A 22,998-nucleotide genomic window follows, 5' to 3' on the forward strand; every position below is an offset into this window, starting at 1 on the left:
TTAATACTGGACTGCTCGAACATGATAAATGACCTCTTTGACACTCCTCCGCTGAACACTGCACTCGGGTTATACATGCAGACGGGGAGAACAGGCAGTCTCGAGATTACTGTAAAAGTCAAGCAGTCTGATTGCTCACACTTTTGAGTTTGACATTTACTTTCCCCATTGTTTGTGTGCTATACTCCATCTGTGTCGTTTGGCTGACATTATTATCCTGTCAAAAGTTGGAACTGAATCAGGGTAAAATAATGACACACCATATTTCACGCGCACACACACATATGCCCATAAGCACAAAAAAAAAAATCATTTTTTTCCATCTGTGATTTCTGAGGTCCTAAGCTCTGGAAAATTGAATGAATCCCTTGCAGTGCTCCAATACACTTGGTTTCGTGTATATGTCCACCACTGTAGTGAAACATATATTTTCAAGTGCAGAATCTTATTGTTTTTCTTTTATTTCTCTTCCTTTAATCCCACAGGCAACATTTTCATCATTACTCCATGGGAATGGCCTTTCTAAAGGCTGATTGTTTGATTGTCTGCACATTAGCTCCCCCTTGTGGTGGTAAAGAAATAAAAAAACACCTGTCATCTAAATAAGCAAAAGGAAAAGTGTTTTATTTAGGGATTTTTATTTAATTTTTTATCTTTATTATATGGTCATACATCAGTTAATTATATTCCACCTGTAGATTTTGTTCAGAGAAGAAAAAAAATACTCACACACATGCTCACAAAAACCAATGATTGTGAATGTTTAAGTCTCTCTGCATTTAAAGTGCACCTTAAGTGCTATTATATGTTATAGAGAATCACAGGAGTTGGAAGAACAGGTAGAACAGAAAAGTTTTCAAACTGACTAAATCTGTGAATTTATGAAAGATTAATAAGCAAAGCTGTATAAGCATCTAATTTAAATATATTATGCATGTTGTTGTTATGTGGTTTGCTTTGTGATATGTCTTTTAGTTTAGGGTGGGTAAGGTTTTTGAAAGAATGCTTTTGAATTATGCTATCCAAATCTGCATTTATTTGATCAAAAATACAGTTAAAACAATAGTATTGTGAAGTGTTATTACAGTTTACCCGTAATTTATTCCTCTAATGGAAAAGTTAAATTTTCCACAGCATTACTCATTCATAATAATACTTCATACATCATTGTAATATCTTGATTTGGTTCTCAGAAACAATGTTGATATTATTTTCAGTGTTAAAAATAACGGTCACTTCTGTCATTTCAGGATTCTTTGATGATTCTTTGATGAATAGAAAGAATAGAACATTCAAAAGAACTACAGTGTCTTATCAGAAATGATCTTTTCCTTGTTCTGTTGGGTTGTTTTCTTAAAGGTTTGCTCATTTATCTCCTCTCCTTATTTATCTCCTCCTCCCCATTCTCATTCAAAGGACCTTAATCCGAGGCCACTCTGTCTTCAGTAATTGGTTGTGATATTTTTAAACGTGTCTGTTTTTTGTTTTTTGTGGAGGAAAAAAATGTTTTACCTGTGACTCAGGTAATCAACGCCCTGTGCAACAGCAATTACGCACACCTCTCTGTGGGTGGCTTTAGGGCTGAGGGCCAAGGCTGTGGTGCTTGAGGAGCTTCCATTATGTAAGCCTTCCATAAGACATGCTCACCACCGGCCGCCCACACACAGTCGACTTAATGCTACGTTCCAGCGAGGCTGTAGCTCTTCTGCGTTGCCACAGAAACAGATGTACAGTTTCTAACCAACACAGAGGAACAGTTTGGCACACGTTTCAGCCTCTGCCCACTCAACAGGCCTCAAGGTAAACATTCACAGCAATCATAACCACTCATCAACTTGTGAAAACCACCTTCTCAGATGTGCAACTTTGACCATGTCCCAGCTCTTCTTGATTGACATAAGGCCTCTTGCATGTTTTTGAGGCCGGGTCTCGCCAGGTGAGCTCTGGGCCTGTTGGGGCAGATGTGCGGGCACTGCTGGGTGGGAGTTACCCTGAGGGCCAGCGTGGCTGGATTAAAACTCAAATCCTCCTGAGCTCCACACAGGATGGGTGAGGCACTCAATCACACTGGGAGAACACTGAGAAAGACACCTCAAAGCACTGGACTCATTGATTGATCATGATAATGGGAAATGTAAATTTGATGGTAACATGGAAAGACATGTCAATGTCATAAAATGTTCATTGTCATTTCGTTATGATTTCCTTTTTTTTTTTTTTTTTTTAGAAGCTACTCTACTGTTCAAAAGTTTAGTGTCAGTAAGATTTTTTCTTTTTTAAGATTCATTTAATTGATCAAAAGTGACAGTAAAGAGATTTACAACGCTGCAAAAGATTTCTATTTCAAATAAATACCGTTCTTTTAAACTTTCTATTCGTCAAAGAATCGTGAAAAAAATGGTTCCCACGGACAACATTAAGCGGCACGATTGTTTTCAACATTGAAAATAATAAGAAATGTTTCTTGAGCAAATCAGCATATATCTGAAGGGTCAAATAAATGCAGCCTTGGTGAGCATATAGGAGATTTCTTTTCAAAAACAACATAAAAAGAGCTTACTGACCCCAAACAAATTATGGTAGTGTGATTTTAAACTTTTGCCAAGCTCTTTTAAAATGGTTATACTACAAAGTACCAAATTGAGTAGTAGTTAGCTGCACTAGCTAACACTGCAAAAAAAAAAAAAAGTTGAAAGTACAATCAAGTTGAATCTTGTATAACATTAAAAAAAAGTTGAAAATTGCTTAACTTATTTTGATGAGTTAAAGCAATATAAAAACATATGTTGTCATATTATTGATAATATCTTTTTTTTTTTACAGTGAATAGCTAACTGCATTGAGCAATTGGAGTAATATGTTGCTTGAAAAGAAAACTGATTGGGCATCAATGGAAACTATATTTATATATATTTTTTTGGCCTGCATAATGTGATTACATTAAACAGCAGTAAGGCCTAACACGAACATGTTAGCCAGCCAAACATTGTCCCTTTCGTGCGTAAAATGTGATATTAAAAAGTGACGTAGCATTATAGTCACACTACACAGCTTTTAATTGGAAAAAGCTTTTTTCTAAAGAATCTTCTGTGTTTTGAATTTGAATACCTGAATATTTCTAGCTTATGTTGATAACCCTATCAGTTTGAACAAAGAGACTAAAAGACGTAGAGGTCTCCAAATCAAGGGAAATGCATGTATTTAGTGTCATGCAAGCTGGTTTTGAGCTTTTCCTAAAGGCGCATACATAAGCTCGGCTTTTCCCTCTGAGCTCCAGAGGACCCAATAAAGCTCCTATCACAGAGAGGATATGGGGCATGTTTATCTTTTCTGACACAAACCTCAGCGTCTCACAAATGAAACCACCCTCGCACAAACAATGCAGTCGCATGCTTTCATGCCCTCATCAGCTTTCTGTTGTGATGAGGCCTCTCACCGTTGGATATTGATGATGAATATTATATTTTTTATTTTTTTTTTATTTTTTTTTACTGATTTGGTACTTATTTCCATTCAGAAGTTTGGGAGTCAGTAAAAATAAGAATATTTTTATTCAGCAAAGATGCATTAATCGATATCAGTAAAGACATTCCTATTGTCTGTTCGTCAAAGTATCCTGATAAAAGTGTATCACAGTTTCCACAAAAAAATGTAAGCAGTTCAGTTGTTTTCAGCATTAGAAATATTAATAAGAAATGTTTATTGAGCAGCAAATATTGAAATGATTTCTGAAGGATCATGTGACTGAAGACTGGAGTGATGAAGAAAATTCAGCTTTGCCATCACAGGAATAAATTAAAATATATTTAAAATAGAAACCATGTTATTTTAAATTGTAATACTTTTTTACTATATTTTTGATCAAATAAATGCAGCCTTGGTGAGCATAAGATACTTTTTTTCAACGACACTTTTAAAATATTACAGATCTCAAACTTTTTTGTGTGGTTTTTGTTGTTGTTTTAAGTGTGGCCTTAAAGGGATAGTTTACCCCAAAATGTAAATTATGTCAAATTATGCACTCAGACTCATGTCATTCCAAAACCTAACTTTCTTTTTTCTGTGGAACAGGAAACAAGATATTTTAACAGTTAATAGGCTCATTGGACCACATTGACTTTCATTTTATGGACTATATCTTTTGTTTTTTGTGAAAGTTAAACAGGTTTGGAACAAAGTAAAGGTTAGTAAACGATAACAGAATTGTCATTTTCTTAGGTGAATTATCCCTTTAAGCACTCCTTTAAAAAGCTATAATAATTCACACCCCATCTGAATAGACCATTTAAATCTCTGAATTTCTTTGCAAATTTGCGTGGCAAAGTTCTCATGTGAGAAGAAGGTCTTTGTACTAGGACAAAAAAAGTGAAGGATCTGTCCCCTAGCACTCTGGTATCGAGGAGGCATTACATATTCACAGGGGGGGATCTAATGCAATTATGAGTGTTTACTTACACCATGTGTGGCCCCCTTCTGCTGCTCTGTGCCACTGGCTGCCCAGGCCAGCCAGGAGGAGATGAAAAGACACAGAACGGGAAGCCAGTGTGGCTCTGTTTGTTTTCAGAATTTAGCCCATCTCCCCTCGTGAGAGGCGCTATCTGAGACCCCTGCTAATTAAAGTTACCCAAGAAGGGAAGGAGCGCGCAGAGAAAGAGATGTGTTTGGATATGAACCCAACTCAAGAGCACACCGAAAGTCAAAAGTGGGGTTCAGCACTGTGGAAAAATATACATAATGTATGATGTGACAGCAAGTAGCCTTGTTAGTTGAGTATGAATGTTTGTTTAAAAGATTAGCTATGGCTTCTTTATTAGCAGTCATCTGAGGAGGTCTCCCTTTAGTGTCTCATTACTTATGCTGTGCACACTAAGGCCACCTCAATTACCTTAACCTCAAATATTGTCAATTAAACAGAAGAAACAAACAAGCGGAAAAACCCTCCTTTTATGTCGTTCTTCCGTAGTTATCAGTCCCCTCGTGAGATAAGCTCCGTGTGCGCTGATAATCAGCCGAGAGGATGTGTAGGCCCACTTTCTGAACTTAAATACGCCTCAAACCCTGATTGTTTGACTTTCTTATATTTTGACTTTGTACCTAGGGACCATGGTGACATTTCACGGGTGTGTGTTTTGTGGCAGAGTTGATATTAAGCAAATCTGCTGCTGCTTATATTTGCGCTTAGGGATTTTAAAGTGTAAGCAAGCACAAGCGGGAAAGGTTTCCGACCACCTGAGGGGAAAGTATTCGATATTTGCTAAATAGATAGAGCCTCCTTCATACTCAATCTCGTGAGGTTTAAACACACACATTCCTCCCCCCATAAGTAAATGTTCATATTCAATAAATGCTCTTCTACGGTTTTAGCCAAAGTAACACTCCATTCAAACATGAGGTGACCTTCCATTAAAAACTATTATGTGACTTCTCCTGCTCTATTCTAGAAATTATGGTAGATCTTGATGCCGTGGATCTGTAGATCAACAGATAAAATGACAAATCCATTGGAAATCTCCAAGCAGCATATGGTGTAAGATTTAAGCCAGTGAGCTATTGAACCTAAGGCCAGGCTTAGCTGAAGGTAACAGACAGCATATATTCTAAATGTCTCTTGTGTCATCTGTATCTCTGTGTGGGAGGTAGACAGTGAGTGGTGTTGCCAATGTTATTTATCCTTCCACACCCATGTCCTTTTATGCAACTCTTCTGGGTACACTGCAACAAACATATTTATCTGTGTATGAAAATGTAATAAGGCAAGTCTTTGTTTCATTGCAGTCAAAACATGTAGAGAATCATGGGTGTTGAAGCCCATCCTCCAATGTAGAAACCTGACGGTGTTTCTTAACACTGCAATTACATAATTGCTCCTTAGACATAGATGCTAACCATCCATTTCGGTGGTGTGTGTGTGTGTGTGTGTGTGTGTGTGTGTGTGTGTGTGTGTGTGTCCCTTCACAGCTATTACACAACATGACCTCAAATCCTCTACATGAGCATTAGAAAAACCATCACAAACAAAACTTGTCTCAAACCTTTTGTCCAGTGTTGGGGAGTAACTTACTAAAACTGGAGAGTTTCTAACTTCATTACAATTTTAGAAGGCTGACATCTGTTTTTAAAAAAGTAATTGTAAATGCTTCAGTTTTGAATAGTGAAACTTTTTGTTCATGATACATTAAATAAAATAATATATGTTAATTTATACAACCTGAAATGTTAAAAATGTATTTCTGTACACTTCCATTCAAAAGTTTGGAGTCATGGCATGGGTAATGCTTTTGAAAGAAGTATCTTATGCTCACCAATGTTGCATTTATTTAGAAGGGGGAAAAATTATATATATATATGAAGAGTTCAGATGCAAAAGCCTCTAAGTGCCATCTGAAATTTTCTTCTAGAATGATCATTTTTATTAAGCTCGTATATTTAAGTTCAATAATTTCACTTAAATGGCAATGCAAATTACCTATTAATTACTTAACTTTAATATGCAAGCTTTATAAAAATGATCCTTCTAGAAGAAAATTTCAGATGGCACTTAGAGGCTTTTGCATCTGAACTCTTCATATACCTGTATATATATATAAGTAAAAACAGTATTATATAATATTGTGAAATATTATTACAATTAAATATAACTATTCTATATTAATATATTTTAACATGCAATATATTCACGTGATGGCAAAGCTGAATTTTCAACAATCATTGAAGTCTTCAGTGTCCCACGATTCTTTACTGTAGTTTATGTAATGTAATTAACATTAACCAAGAATATTAAAAGCTAAAGTGTTCACTGTTAGTTCATGATGCCTAATGCATTAAAGTTTAATTGAAACTTACTGTAACGTCTTATCATTAAAGTTTCAAAGTGCCTCCCCAACGCTGCTTTTGCCATAATATTATAACTCTACTGGTAATGAGAGGATCGTTTTATTAAATAAAGTAGTCGTTTTACCAGTCAAATAATTATTATTTACTCCCTTAAAAATCCCCAACAGCCTATGCTAATCCAGTGTCAACCTACTTCAAACAAGGAGATCCGCTGCAGTGCAGGTGTGCAGCTCCAGTATTGCTGACCTCTTCTAACCCTTCCAGCCACGTTTGATAAGGGGTTTCCCTTGCTAGAGCAGCCAGGACTGTGTCACTGGATCCGGGTTTGCTGTGTTGAGCTTTAGGCCGGGGATGTCTGAGGCATTGGCTGGCATTAACACTAATGGCCCGGATTTACTGCCAAAACAGGGCTTCTACAGGGTGGTCTTTCACCGACTTAGGGACGCATTCTTCCATGGCAGTTTGGGCTTTGTGTTCATCTGAACTAGGCCACTGTCTTTTACTCTGAACTTTTTATCTCTCTCTCTCTCTGTGTGTGTGTATGTGTGCGCTGTCTGTCTCTCTGTCTCAGGTACTTGTTTTAAAGTTATCATTGCCACTGAAGCTTGAGTGTACCATCAATTAAGACAATCCCGAGGCTGTGTTTGTTCATGTTCTCTGCCAAACCCTTTGAGCTCTGAGTTGCACACGAAAGGAAACCTAAAAGAAGCACACCTCTCAAAGCAAAGAAATGCCAAAGAATACAGACAACCAAAACTGAATTTTATGCCTCACCAACAGTTACAACTTCAAACAAACTTTCAAGGAGACATTCATTTATAATGAATCTTGACTCAGTTGTTCATACTTGCACAGGTCACAATGACGTTTTATTTGTTCACTTGCATTTCCACATGAGAGGAATTCCATCTGACAAAGTCTTCATCTTGACAAATCTTGATTTACCTTCACACATAAATCACTGCAATTACAAAGTAAACTGACATAAATACATTTACATTTCAAAAGCGTTACAAGTGAGTTTTCTTCTTTCAGATCAAATCAATTTGTCTCTCAGTCTTTCACAGTCACGCTCGGTAGATCCTGACCCAGATCTTACATGGTCCAACCAGTTTGTCATCTCTTCTTCAGCGACTGGGCCACCTATGTGTCTAACAAATTGGTTAAAAGAAAAGTTTACAAATTCATGTTTCAGATTCATGGCATTTCTTGTACAGGGAGGTTTTTCATCCTTAAGGTTAGACCAAATTATAGAGATATTATATTGGCAAAAACATGAAAAATTGGCTCGCATGATCTTTTAACTGGAATATCCGCTCACAACATTGCATAGTGACCAAGGCTGTTTTGCACTTTCATCAACAGCTCTGTCGCCTAGCAGTGTCACACATTTAAACACACAGGTGCACCCCCACACACATTTGAACACCCTTGCACACATTAAATATAATAATTAAGGGAGAAATCTTTTGATCCACATCTAAATATTGAGGAAGGCAACTCAGCCCCTTTGACATTTTTTCTCTTCCAAGCTATATTTGCTCAGCAATATTTACCTATGCTGGCATTTCCGTTGTTTGTCAATTTTCCTTATGAGGCTGTCGTGCCTGTCGGAATGATGCACGGTGCTGACTACACATTTGGCAGGGTAAATGCCTGATATTTGCCTGGACCAAGCTCATGTGAGAGGAATATGTCTCATATCTGTCATGGTAAGCACACAGGACAAATCGTTATTCTTCATTAGAATCTGATACGCCATTGCTGTATTTGACTTTACCTTCTATTTATATGTCAATCACGTTGATGAAAAACACACAGCTCAATCAAAGGTCACCACATTTGTGATAGACAAGTGACATTTAAATTGGCATGGAATCAAATTTGAAGTACAATATAAACTTTTCATTTAAATAAAATACATTTGTTCATTTAGCAGACACTTTGACAAAACATTACATATAGCCCATGTAGTAGATCAGTCGAGTGGGCATATTAGCCTACGCTGGAAGCTCTTCAAACGATTCAAACTCAAACGTTACTTTGATGATTCAGAATTGTGATAGGCGGATTCGAAATACAGCTTCACAAAGTTAACATTGATAAAAGTGAGTAGAACTTCTCACTATCTTACCAAAGTTCTTACCATTTTGTCTCTAAAAGTACAAGAGTACAAGGCAATACCTACAATGTTTTGTAGAACATATCATTGAACATTTTTTTTGTGTTCGGTTAGTTTCAAGTGTTTCAAAAGAGCAAGTCATTTTGCAAAGCAATTGGTTAAATTAGTTTGAGGTTTTGAAAAGATAATTGTCAACATGAAATAAATTATTGTCCTATATAGTATATATATCCCTAATCTGTCCTCACAATCTTTATTCAAAATAACTTCTCCCTCTTGTAACATCTCTTCTTATCTAATGGCGTTTGCCGGCACGAGGGTGGGACATTTTCCCACATGATGATGAGATCACAGCAATAGCAAACCGCAACGATCCAATCAATTTCTGATGGACAAAATTAAGTCAGTTTTATGCCAGCCTTAAATTCTGAGCGAAGAGTCATGTAATGCACTGTAGAACCAGACATCACTTTTTATGATTCTAAACAATCAACACTACATTCATGTTTTTATAGTTGACACATTGCCAAGATAAATGACTTTATAGAATTTCACAATGCTGACCTATGCTAATAGCTATCCTATGATTTAAAAAAATACTGATGCTACAGGTCGAAACTAAGATGTTTGCTACTTTTAGCGCCACTACTGATCCTGCCCACTAACTGAAGGGATGCAGTCTGAATGGTCCAATATAACCTAGTGGGCCTTTGTAAATTTATCCCCTACAAAATGCCCTGAATCTACAAATGAGCGCACTGAAAAAGCACCTGTCGCTACTTGTCTTCTATCTTTTGATGTCTCAATTTTTTTAGTGATCTTTCTCAGTTTCAATGGAAAGAGCAACGAAGAGTCACAGCTTTGAATCTCTGATTGATTGCACAATTTGGCAGGGGGTGGGGTAAACGTGAGGGAGAGACTTTGCTTCATTTTTCCATTTTACATAAAGATGGAAAAGGGGGAGGGGGATCTGCCAAGAGTATTCATTTGATCTGAATGGAACTACAATTTATTCCTGGACAGCCATCCCAGTTCATCATGGAGAGGCATTCCCCAGCCAGCCCTTTGTCTCTGGTTCTGACAGGCCACAACTGCTATTCTAACCCTCAAGAGCATGCTATATTAAATCAATATATAATATTACCAAGGTCAAAATGCAACCCGTGATCAGCTGCATGTTTCCCCAACCCCTAGTGGCACGCACCCATCCATCTGCCTATGACAAAATTCTTTCTGTTTTTCTAGAGGCTTCTCTCACACAGCATGTCCTACTTGGAGACAATGAAGGTTCAGATGATAATATTATTCTAGATGAGGATGAGAACCGGTGGATAGTGGTTTCAAAGGGAAATAATGGTACATATTTAAAATAATGGAGTCCTGGTGGTTTGCTCTGTAATGATGTTGAACATAAACACAAGAACATGGATATTCAGCCAAGCCTGAAATGAAATACAGGTTAGAGTCAAACTGAAGAAACTTTGTCTTAATTCAGACAAAAGAAAGACAAAAGGAGTGAAAAGGGATGTTTTGTAGTACAAGATTGCCATCTACTGGTAAAAGAGAAAATACACAACCAAATCAAATTCAAATCAAGCTTTACTGTGTGAAACAGTGACATTGTGACTCAATGTATATTCCTTGAGAATATATACATAAAAATATATATATATATACTGAAATAAAGCTTCTCTCTGCTGTACATATGAAACCATTCTATATGAAACTGTTGTGTGATGTGACAATTTTTTATGTTTAACTGTATAATTATGTTGAACAGGATTTGGGGCCAATGAGATCTGAACTGTGGAGATCTGTTTATTGCAATATTGCATAATATTTGACAACATTGATTCTTCTTCCCTGGATGTAATGTCCGAACAGAATATAAACACTGTTCTGTTTGAGGAAGACAGGACGCTTCCTTCATTTCACATATTGATCACTGTACGAATACTGTAAAAGAGAAAGTGTGTATTAGTGTATTTAGTATTTTATATATATACATACATACATATATATATATACACACACACAATTATAAGTCAATGTAAAGACTTCTGTGTCTCGTATATGAAAAATGTCATCAGCACAACACAAGATCATTAGTAGATTCACAGAACTGACCTTTTTCCAGTAATCATGAGATCGAAGGCATGGTTAACCTGATCTAAAGTCAGATTGTGTGTCACAAACTCATCCAGCAGAAGTTTCCCACTCATATAATCCTGCACCAACTTGGGCACCGCCTCAACGCTCTTCCAACCTGTCAATCAGATAGTAAGAACATTAAATTTGTCTGGGTGTCTTCCACCCAAACAACTCACATTACTATAATAAATAATAAAATAAGAGAGGACTGTTAAATGATTAGACCTAATTCTCCATATCACATCAAACTGGTACTGCACCTGCAACATACACATCAGAACACGACCATGAGTGATATTTTAATTGATCAGGCATGCTTTTACCACCAAAATAGGAGCCTTTCAGAGTTTTTCCAAGCAGAATATCCTCAGAGACCAGAGTTAGTTCCCCCATCCGGGTCCAGCCCACCATCACACAGACTCCCCCTGCAGGACTGCACGCTTCCACAGCAGCCCTCTGATTGTACGAAAAGATTCATTAGTTTATATGAATCCGGATCAGTGATGTTTTACTATGTGGTTTGCAATAGGAAATAAAACAGTTTGACCATAAAAAAATGAAATAGGTGTATAATAACGATAAAAGATAAAGCTTTAAAAATCATTGTAAATGTAAAAGAATAGCAGAGTCCACACCACAACTTTAACAAAAACGGCACAAAGGAACGATATTGGAATCACTTCAGAGCTATTTTTGAGACACAGATAACTGCAGGTTTGAGTAATGGGAGCTCTAAAAGGTTCAAAAAGGTACAGAATGCTACAAAATAAACTAACCCCTACCCCTACCCCTACCCCTACCCCTAACCCAACCCCAAACCCACACCCCAACCCCACACCCCAACCCCAACCCCACACCCCAACCCCAATTTCAAGTCTTATATATTTGTGAAAAGGTTGCGTGTCCAAGGAAAGCTAAACATTTGTCGTATCGCTATTAAGCCACTCAAAATTACCGGAATGGAAATTTTGTCACCGCGACAGCCCTAGTTATCTTTATAGTTATTATTATTGGTGTGAAAGGGCCTTAACTTACCATGACACCCACGTTCCCCACACACTCAATAGCAAAGTCAACGCCACCATTCGTCAGCTCCCTCAGCACCTCCTGAATGGGTTTATTGTGGTCTTTAGGGTTCACAAACTCAGTGGCCCCAAATGTCTTGGCGATCTCAAACTTGTCTGCGTTGATGTCAACGGCGATGATCCTGGTGGCACCGGCTGCCTTGCATCCCATGACCGCCGCCAGTCCGACAGCTCCCAAACCAAACACCGCACATGTAGAGCCAGATTCTACCTGGGAAAGACAATGCCAAACTAGCTGGTGGGATGTTATTTTTATTTTATGCATCACCTTTTTGACGTTATGCCAGTAGAAATCACACACACATTGCCTGTGTTCACTGCTGCCCCATATCCTGTAGACACTCCACAGCCCAGCAGACAGACTTTGTCCAGCGGAGCGTCTGGGTGAATCTTGGTGACGTTGTCCTCTGGCACAACAGTATATTCAGAGAAGGTGCTGATACCAATAAACTGATGGACCTGCTGATTCTTACAGGTGATCCTGCTAGTGCCGTCAGCAAGAACACACTGCTGAGTTTGCTCCCTAGGAAAGAAAGAGATTCTTAATGCAACTGATATCACCCACCTCATAAATCTAGTCTATGAGTTTAGGAGAACTTAAACAAAAAAGAAACATCACTCAGTCACGACAACTCACCAGTTTTTGGTGCAGAGGTTTGTCTTTGGACTCATGCAGCGTTCACATTTCCCACACTGTGGCACGACTAGAGTAATAACTTTATCTCCTGTAGATAAATGGTAGAATGCAGTTTTAAAGTTAAAGCAAAATTGTAAAAACTATAAAGCAGATTTATTTACATGCCTTTTATTTTAACAAAAATATTTTGTATCACTAGTGATCTATTTATTTGCTCTGTATTCATGTTTTTGTTACATTTTGTACTCATGCATAGGCTAATAAAGGATGATTTTAGGACCAAAAAAAGACCAATTACAATTCAGTATGCAAATATTAAAAAGTCATCACTGTCAGTTACATTTTAAATAAAGAATATATCAATGTAAATTATATTTTAACATATATTTATATGTCTAAACTTACAAGAATGATATCAATAGATTGGCAGACGTTTACTAGTTAAAGTTAACACACACAAAAAAGCCTCCTTGATGGATTTACCTTTGGACATCTTTGTGACGCCTGGACCAACACTCTCCACCACTCCTGCCCCCTCATGTCCCAAGACCAAAGGAAAGGGCTGGGGATTCATAGTTTTACCAACCTCATACAGGAAAGTCCAGTCTGTGTGGCATACTCCAGATGCTACTATCTGACATGGGTCAATTGAAAGTCATTGGTCTGATACATAAATAGTGCCTGGCTATTGATACAACGTCAGAATTGCGTCTTTATGCAAGACTACATATATGTGTTGTATGTAAACAGATTACATACAAACTGGGTTAATGAAGTGTAATGGACATACCTTAATTCGTACTTCATGTGCTTTGGGAGGGGCAACCTCCACTTCCTCAATGGAGAGTGCTTTCCCTGGTTCCCACGCCACTGCTGCCTTGCACTTGATCACCTTATATTTAAATATTCAAAAAGATTCATTTCACAGTCTTAAAAACAACATAATTTTTTGATGACAACTATGTGAGGATTCTCTTTCCTTTATGTCCTTACCTTGCCCTCAGTTTCCATGATAACCACACACTTTTAATACAATGAATCGTTTCCAAAGTTGTCAATAAACAGCCTCCTAAAAGAGCATGAATGACAATTAAAACTTGAACGTGTTAACGTTTTTTTTCTTTCTTTCTTTTTGTACAAGCCGACCAAGAGGGGGCAATATATAAATGATTTTACAGAGATGGGAGCTATTCTGTATTATTACCCTTCAGACTTTATCACCAATGGGTTTAAATGATGAAGCGTTATTTAATATAATGTTATAAAATAATGGTATTTGTATTTTCTATGTATGCATTTATGTAAAATGTCTTTTTTTTTTTTATGTGATGTTATAGATAAAATGATAAAGTGTGTCATTGATTGTTATTGGTGGCAATTTGTCACGATGTGTTAAAAAAAAAAAGACCTGATTGGCCATTTTAGATTTTGAATTGGATCATCTTGTAATTGTCTGCTTGTGTACGCCTGATGAAGGACATGGGACCTGATACGTTGTGCTTAATAAAGTAATTTTTTTAATATTTTTGTAAGTGCAGATATTGTGCAGTTTTATTTTTGGGATTTTATTTTATATAATTTTTTGGCTATCTCTTAATTTTTTTCCAATGCACCTATCAATTACCTGGAGTTGTATGAGGTTAATTGCCCAATGATGTACAAACCGACAAGGAACAAAAAGTTTGTGTGAATGTATTGTTGCACAATTTTAAATAGTTGTGACACCATATTTTAAGTTCTATCCTACTTTAGCTTAACATGTTAGATGAAAGGGGACAGTAGGTTTCATGTAAAGTGCATCACTTTAAAGCTATTCTGATGGATTATCATCATTAAACATGCTGTCATGATTTACCTTTATGAACCATATCATACATTAGTTAAAGCCTAGATATTTAACTAATATTTATATCTGCACACCGGCATGAGGTTGCATATATGGTGGCATAATGCGTTTCTCACCCTTGTGTGGTGTAGCAATAAGGAAGTATGAAAGTGCACTATCATATGTCACATGCATTCTTGTTTTACATTACAAACCATGCATCCCTTTTCATAGCAGAATGTTTTGAATGTTTTTAGAAAACCATACACATTTCTTTTCATTTAAAAACACTTCACTTTACCTTAAAAAAACAGTTCAAGTACAAATCATTGCCTAATATTATTGTACTGACACTATAGTAAATATGTTTCAAATTAATTCACATTGAGGAGGATTGTGACATCCCTCAAGGCTATAAAGTAGTTTACCATATTTAAAACACATTCAATAAAGCAGATGAATGCATGCACAGATTTACAGTATGTTTGCATTCTATTTATAACTTACATTCAGAGCTGTTTTTGTCAGGGCTCGGGAGAGGATCTGCTGGTAGTGTACTTTGAATAATCGTATAGCAGCTGTGCACTAGTAGAAAGCATGTGTTACTGGATGAATGACCAATCCAGAAGCTGAACCAGCTGCTGCCTGCATGTGATTGGATAACCCACAGATAACTTATGGGTCAGCCTTCCTCTTCCCAAAAGCAGCAAAAGCAAAATAAGTTTGATTGTGGTCAGTATCGAATGAAGCCCCATGGAAACTAGCAACACTTGTGGACGTGTGGAATATAAACACAAGAACTAATAAATATTCAACAAATATTAGCCTAAAGCAGTCTGAAGGAGGGATACTTACTTCTCTATACAGTGCACAATGAGTGACGAGAATGAAGTAAACAAGGTGCAAATGCAGTGCAAGCATGCCATCTACTGCTAATAGAGAGAAGATACAAACCAATCAAATTCAACAGATTTGGCTTTATTGTGTGGAACAGTTTCTGATCATAACAGACATTTTCCTTGTATTCTCCTTGAGAATATAAACAAAGAACAATCAATGCGCTGTTCAGTGATATGACTTTTCCTATCCTATACCTTTATATCAGTGCACCTGTGCTATAGCTAAGGACCTTTGGATTAGCAGATACAGGAGATAATCATTGTCTAAACATAGGCCTATCTCTCTTTTCCTGTGTACATATTGCAAAACAGTCTTTTATTATGGCAGTTAACTGTCAAAATAACAGCAAAAAAGTATTTCTTAAACTTTTCACTTACACTTATGACATTGATTCAGCCTTTCATTTGGATGGTGCATGGTTTTTAGAGAGGGAGAAGATGAACCCACCTAAAGCACTGATATTATGTGTTCTGTTTAAAGGATATTGGGAATCTCCTGTATTTCACATCTCAATCACTGTCCGAATACTGAGAAAGAGAGAAAGATATCGAATTACATAGACGTTTAAAAAATTATAATAATGTTTTGCATTTCATACATAGACTTGAAACAATTTTATATAATATACAATATTATCTTCACTGATAACACATAGATAGAGAGAGAGAGAGAGAGAGAGAGAGAGAGAGAGAGAGAGAGAGAGAGAGAGAGAGAGAATTATAAATAGACTCATCCATGTATGTTTTTTTTTTATAATCTCATCATTTGTAATCAAAATGTAATTTCTCTCCATCTTCCTTTTATAAAATATATGAACATTCTGAACATTACAGTAAATTGCAAAATGATTAAGCATATAAGATAAGCAACATTTTCTGGTGCTTTTCATCACAAAACAAATCATGATTGTGTTCATTAGTAGATGCTAATACCGTACAACTGACCTTTTTCCCCCGATCATGAGATCAAAGGCCTGGTTAATCTGATCTAGAGTCAGTCTATGTGTCACAAACTCATCCAGCAGAAGTTTCCCACTCATATAATCTAGAACCAGTCTGGGCACCGCCTCAACACTCTTCCAACCTGTCAATCAAAAGGGTAATTACTTTATAATTATTATTAATTTTTCACATTTACCATGCAAACAGCTCACACTACCCTAAATGCAGGGAAAATTGCCTTGGGGCAATCGTGGCATTTACCTCCAAAATAAGTGCCTTTCAGAGTTCTTCCTAGAAGGATATCCAGGGGGGACAGAGAAAGTTCCTCCACCTCAATCCAACCCACGATCACACAGATCCCCCCTGCAGGACTGCAGGCTTCCACAGCAGCCCTCTGGTCAGAGGAAACTGTATTAGTTCAAGTAACCACAGGGCACATACAGTAAATGATTTTCTTCTACATGGCAAATTGACTTTTTCTAACTTCAATGTTGTTACTATAAGCATCTTTGAAAAATAAACAGCTCTACTAATAAACTTCCAGTTATTGGAATAATAATACACACTAAGGTTATTGGAACTTACCATGACATCCACATTCCCTACACACTCAATAGCAAAGTCAACGCCACCATTCGTCAGCTCCCTCAGCACCTCCTGAATGGGTTTATTGTGGTCTTTAGGGTTCACAAACTCAGTGGCCCCAAATGTCTTGGCGATCTCAAACTTGTCTGGGTTGATGTCAACGGCGATGATCCTGGTGGCACCGGCTGCCTTGCATCCCATGACCACCGCCAGTCCGACAGCTCCCAAACCAAACACCGCACATGTAGAGCCAGATTCTACCTGGGAAAGACAATGCCAAACTAGCTGGTGGGATGTTATTTTTATATTATGCATCGCCTTTTTGACGTTATGCCAGTAGAAATCACACACACATTGCCTGTGTTCACTGCTGCCCCATATCCTGTAGACACTCCACAGCCCAGCAGACAGACTTTGTCCAGCGGAGCGTCTGGGTGAATCTTGGTGACGTTGTCCTCTGGCACAACAGTATATTCAGAGAAGGTGCTGATACCAATAAACTGATGGACCTGCTGATTCTTACAGGTGATCCTGCTAGTGCCGTCAGCAAGAACACACTGCTGAGTTTGCTCCCTAGGAAAGAAAGAGATTCTTAATGCAACTGATATCACCCACCTCATAAATCTAGTCTATGAGTGCACTAGTCTTGTGCACTTCGCTCGTCCCCCAAATTTATTCCGGACGCTGTGATTTTAGGTATAAACCGCTTGTAACAGCTGGTCTGATGTTGTATGCACTAGTACACTTGTTGCTACATTATTTTCACTCCCTGTGACATATTAGTCCAGCGTTGGTAAGAGGCAGAGAAAAATTTCAATTTTTCTCAGAAAGAAATGATAAAATGGATATAAGGAATTTTACATTAATAATCTCAATCGTATTAAATAAATACAATTAAATGAATGATCATTCCAAAAAAAGAAAACAAGAACAAAAAAAAGAAATGCTTACTAACTAAAGTCAATCTCTCAAAAGCAAATGTTAAAAAAATATAATAAAGTCCCAGACAACAATGTTTTTCCTTTTATCCTAACCAGTTTTTGGTGCAGAGGTTTGTCTTTGGACTCAGACAGCGTTCACATTGTCCACATTGTGGCAGGAACAGAGGAATGACATGATCTCCTGCAGATACATGGTACATGATAATGTTTATTATATATATATATATATATATATATATATATATATATATATATATATATATATATATATATATATATATATATATATATATATATATATATATATATATATATATATATATATATATACACACACACACACTGGTTTTTTGTATTTTCATATTATATTTTATATTTATATTTTTGGTTTTATATACACACAGTATAAACCTTTATTTTACACGCTTTTATTCTCATGTTTCAAAAATTAAGTGATTACAGTTTTTCTCAGTCGCATTTCTCAGATCATAACTGAAATTGTCAAAACTACTTGTTCAACCTCCAAATCATCTAGTCACTTGTGCACATCATTAAAGCAATTTATCATTCTTTTGAACAAATTGCAAATGCTTTGGTACATCCATGCGATTGATTATGTACAGTTGTCCGCTGTTTACAACATTATCAATTGCTTATGTAATGTTGCTTAAAATGTTTTATTCTGGTTCCCTGTTGAATAGTCTTACCCACTTCTTACCCCTCAAAAAAATCCCATATACAGTAATGTGTCAGTTTGTACTGTTAAAATTGATATATGCCATACAGATAAAGTGCTGTCTTGTGCATTTTTAATCATTGTCATCAAAATTATAGCCATAGTTAAGAATTTGATCTCTGCATTTAACCCATCCAAGTTAATGCACACACATTAGGAGCAGAGTTAACACACACACACTGCAAACGTGGATACACACACCCAGAGCAGCGGGCAGCCTTTGTGTGGCGCCCGGGGAGCGATTAGGGGTTAGGTGCCTTGCTCAAGGGCACCTCAGTCATTTCCCACCGGTTCTGGAATCGAACCAGCAACCTTTGGGTTACCAGTTCAACTCCCTAACCACTAGGCCATGACTGCCCCTAAAGGGATAGTTCACCCAAAAATGAAAATTCTGTCATCATTTACTCACCCTAAAGTTGTTCCAAACTTGTATGAATTTCTTCTGCTGAACACAAAAGAAGATATTTTAAAGAATGTCAGCAACCAAAGAGTTGATGGACCCCACTGACTTCCACAGTATTTTTTTCCTCTCCATACTATGGAAGTCAATGGGGCCTTGGGCCTGTTTGATTGCCCATATTCTTTAAAATATCTTCTTTTGGGTTTAGCAGAGGAAAGAAATTCATACAAGTTTGGAACAACATGAGGGTGAGTAAATGATGACAGAATTTTTATTTTTGGTTGAACTATCTAAGGAAGATTCAAGAAATGCACCAAAGCGACTAAGAAAAACTGTAAGATGATGTAATTGAGAAATGAGAAATCCATTTCCAATTATAAACATTTCATATATTGTTAGAAGTAAAAAATATTATGATCAAGTGTTTGATTGATTTTTTTTTGTTTTGTTTTTGTTTTTTTGTTTACCTTTAGACACCTTTGTAACTCCTGGACCAACACTCTCCACTGTTCCAGCTCCTTCATGTCCCAGGATTAAAGGAAAAGGCCGTGGCTTCATTTTAGCAACATCATACAGGTAAGCCCAATCTGAGTGACACACCCCAGATGCTGCTATCTGAAAAGGATTGATGAATAGTCTTTGCTCATTGAAATAAAATAATACTTGGTCCCTTAAAAGCACAATAAAAAAATTAAGATTAAGAAAATAATTTTTTTGAAAGCATGTAGTATCCAGAATAGTGTTACTGGTTATCCCTTATTCTCAGGCATTTTTAAAAGTAGTTTTTTTTTTTTTTTTTTTTTTGCAAGTCTACATTTATACTATATGTAGCCTAACATGAAGAATATAACAAACCTACCTTAATTCGTACTTCATGTGCTTTGGGAGGGGAAACCTCCACTTCCTCAATGGAGAGTGCTTTCCCTGGTTCCCAGGCCACTGCTGCCTTGCACTTAATCACCTTAGGAATATATACACACATATATATATATATATATATATATATATATATATATATATTATATATATATATATATATATATATATATATATATGAAATACATGTTTTTCTCCAAAATTATTGGTACCCCTACAATTTATGAGTAAAATATCTCTGAAGTATATTCCCATTAATATTTACCTTTTTTTAGCACACCAGGGTGACTAGGAACATGAAATTGTCCAGCTATGACTTCTTGTTTCACAGGAGTTTAAATATGAGGAAACACAAAGGCCAAATGCCCTTGCTCATCCATCACAATGAGTAAAACCAAAGAATATAGTTCTGATGTGCAGCAAAAGATTGTTGAGCATCACAAAATAGAAAGTGGCTGTAAGAAAATAGCTAAAGAATTGAAAATCCCCATTTTGACCATCGGGGCAATAATTAAGAAGTTATAATCAACTAAAGATGTTACAAATCTGCCAGGAAGAGGACGTGTGTCTATATTGTCTTAATGGACGGTGACGAGGAGAGTTTGAGTGGCCAAAGACTCTTCAATAGTCACAGATGGAGAATTGCAGAGATTAGTGTAGTCTTGGGGTCAGAAAGCCTATAAAAAAATAAAATTAAAAAAAACCTACATCCCCACATGTTGTTTGGGAGGTTTTCAAGAAAAATGCTCCTCGCTCGTCCAAAAACAAACTCCAGCATATTCAGTTGTCAGACTCGACTGGAACTTCAAACGGCACAGGGTTCTGTGGTCAGATGAAACTAAAAAAGGAGCTTTTTGGCAGCAAACACGGTAGATGGGTTTGGTGCACACAAGGATAAAAAGTACCCCATGTGTACAATTTAATATACCGTTGGATCTTTAATGTTGTGGGCATATTTTTCTGCTGGAGGTCCTGGACTTCTTATTCAGATACATGGCATTGTGGATTCTATCAAATATCAAGAGATAAAAAATCTAAACCTGACGCCTTCTGTTAGAAATCTTATAATGGGCTGTGGTTGGTTCTTCCATCAGGACAACGATCCAAAACAAACATCAAAATCAACACAAAATTGTGTTAGGGAGCACAAAATGAAGCTTCTGCATGACCGTCCCAGTTCCCTGACCTGATGAGTGGAGTGAACTGAAGAGAAGAAGCACCAACATGGATCTGGGAATCTGAAGGATCTGGAGAGGTTCTGTATGGAGGAATGGTCTCTGATCTCTTGTCAGGTGTTCTCTAAACTCATCAGGCATTATAGGAGAAGACTCAGAGCAGTTATCTTGGCAAAAGGAGATTGCAAAAAGGTATTTAATAAAAAGGTACCAATAATTGTAGCCAACGTGTAATGTGATTTACCCCCCACTTTCAATTATTTTACTTGAATGAAAGGTTCGATTTTTGCCAATTTTTTTAATGAAAGATCAAAAGGATAACCGATGCAGATTTATTTTTTACAGCCATTTTTGATCATATTTACCAGGGGTATGATTAATTCTGAGCACGACTACACACACACACACACATTAACATTGTGATGACTGGGAGAAAGTGTCCCAATCAACATGAATTCACTATATACTGCTTAATGTTACAAAAGCTTTAGATTTCAGATAAATGCTGTTCTTTTGAACTTTCTATTCATCATAGCATCATGAAATAAAAATGTAAATAACCGTTTTCAACATTGAAAATAATCATAAATGTTTCTTGAGCATCAAATCATCATATTAGAATGATTTCTGAAGGATCATGTGATACTGAAGACTGGAGTAATGATGCTGAAAATTCAGCTTTGATCACAGGAATAAATTACAGTTTAAAATCTATTAAAATAGAAAACAGTCATTTTAAATTGTCATAATATTTCACAATATTACTGTTTTTATTTTATTTATTTTTATCAAATAAATGCAGCCTTGGTGATTAGTAAGGTTTTTTTTAAGAAATCATACTTTTAATTAGAGTATAAAATAGCATTATATTGATCAAAAAGTCAGATAAGAGATTTATGATACAAAAGATTTAGATTTAAAATAAATGCAGTTATTTAAAAAAAAAAATATTCATCAAAGACTCCTTAAAACAAATTATCATGGTTTCCACAAAATTTCAACACTGAAAATAATATGTTTTGAGCACCAAATCAGCATATTAGAATTATTTCTGAAGCATAATGATGTTGTATAAAATTATAATTATATTTCACACTACTGTTTTTACTGTTTCTATCTTATTGAATAACTGCTGCCTTGGTTGACTCTTTTCAAAAACACATACATTATACAATACATTCATTTCCTCTTATGTCCTTACCTTACCCTCAGTTTCCATGGCAACCACACACTTCCAGAAAGTGAATCTTTCCACTGTGGTCGTCTGTCTGCTATAGACAACGTTGCAGAAACAGAACATTTATGACAATTAAAACGCTGAAACAAAAACATAAATATTATGCTGATGATTATACAAAAAAACAAAAAAACAAAAAAAAAACCGTTATTCCTGTTAAGAATGTTTCACTGAGTATGCTAAGTTTTAGTAAGCTACTGTACAATTCAGCATATAAACACATAACAGTTTAACATTCAAAAAGACATTCAGAGCAGGAGATGCATGTTACTAATAGCCACTCTTAACTCACTCAGTAACTAGTACTTTTATCGGGGTTCAAGAGAATGGTGTTGTTATTTTTGTTGAGCACTTCTTTTCTGCTTTGCATATTCAGAATTTGGGATGCTGGCCAGACATCTCATGATTGGCTTACCGTCTTTCTTCTGCGTAACGGTTGCGGAATCAAAACAAGTTGGAAGGTGATCTCCATCTAGTGGAGCTGTTTAGGAACTACGTTCATTTAAAGCAAAAAATTCACCCTCAGTTCCAAACCCGGATGACTTTCTTTCTT

The 22,998-nt window shown here is 36.5% G+C and overlaps 2 protein-coding genes across 12 annotated transcripts; both read right to left on the minus strand.

Annotated features, from left to right (window-relative positions):
• Positions 1–10,537: 10,537 nt before the first annotated feature.
• Positions 10,538–16,066, minus strand: LOC309505216 (alcohol dehydrogenase class-3). Of its 2 annotated transcripts, XM_082178576.1 has the most exons (11): positions 15,932–16,066; positions 15,162–15,583; positions 13,823–13,898; positions 13,620–13,721; positions 13,313–13,463; positions 12,830–12,917; positions 12,496–12,715; positions 12,143–12,403; positions 11,431–11,563; positions 11,084–11,222; positions 10,538–10,912 (listed from the first exon to the last, which is right to left on the minus strand). In XM_082178576.1, the coding sequence occupies exons 3-11, from the start codon at positions 13,838–13,840 to the stop codon at positions 10,888–10,890; spliced, it is 1,137 nt and encodes a 378-aa protein (XP_082034702.1). In that variant the 5' UTR covers positions 13,841–13,898; positions 15,162–15,583; positions 15,932–16,066; the 3' UTR covers positions 10,538–10,887. The 2 variants fall into 2 exon arrangements, with proteins under 2 accessions (XP_082034702.1, XP_082034703.1); XM_082178577.1 differs by lacking the exon at positions 10,538–10,912 and having other exon boundaries at positions 11,089–11,222; positions 11,333–11,563.
• Positions 15,612–22,856, minus strand: LOC309505214 (alcohol dehydrogenase class-3-like). Of its 10 annotated transcripts, none has more exons than XM_082178568.1 (10): positions 22,738–22,856; positions 22,410–22,479; positions 20,017–20,118; positions 19,625–19,772; positions 18,115–18,202; positions 17,434–17,653; positions 17,081–17,341; positions 16,757–16,889; positions 16,499–16,637; positions 15,612–16,081 (listed from the first exon to the last, which is right to left on the minus strand). In XM_082178568.1, exons 2-10 carry the CDS (start codon positions 22,425–22,427, stop codon positions 16,057–16,059), a joined length of 1,134 nt encoding a protein of 377 aa, XP_082034694.1. In that variant the 5' UTR covers positions 22,428–22,479; positions 22,738–22,856; the 3' UTR covers positions 15,612–16,056. The 10 variants fall into 10 exon arrangements, with proteins under 10 accessions (XP_082034694.1, XP_082034695.1, XP_082034691.1 ...); XM_082178569.1 differs by having other exon boundaries at positions 22,727–22,854; XM_082178565.1 differs by having other exon boundaries at positions 22,410–22,525; positions 22,738–22,849.
• Between the last annotated feature and the right edge of the window lie 142 nt (positions 22,857–22,998).

This window comes from Leuciscus leuciscus (genome assembly GCF_965113295.1).
Source record: "Leuciscus leuciscus genome assembly, chromosome: 8".
NCBI lineage: Eukaryota > Metazoa > Chordata > Actinopteri > Cypriniformes > Leuciscidae > Leuciscus > Leuciscus leuciscus.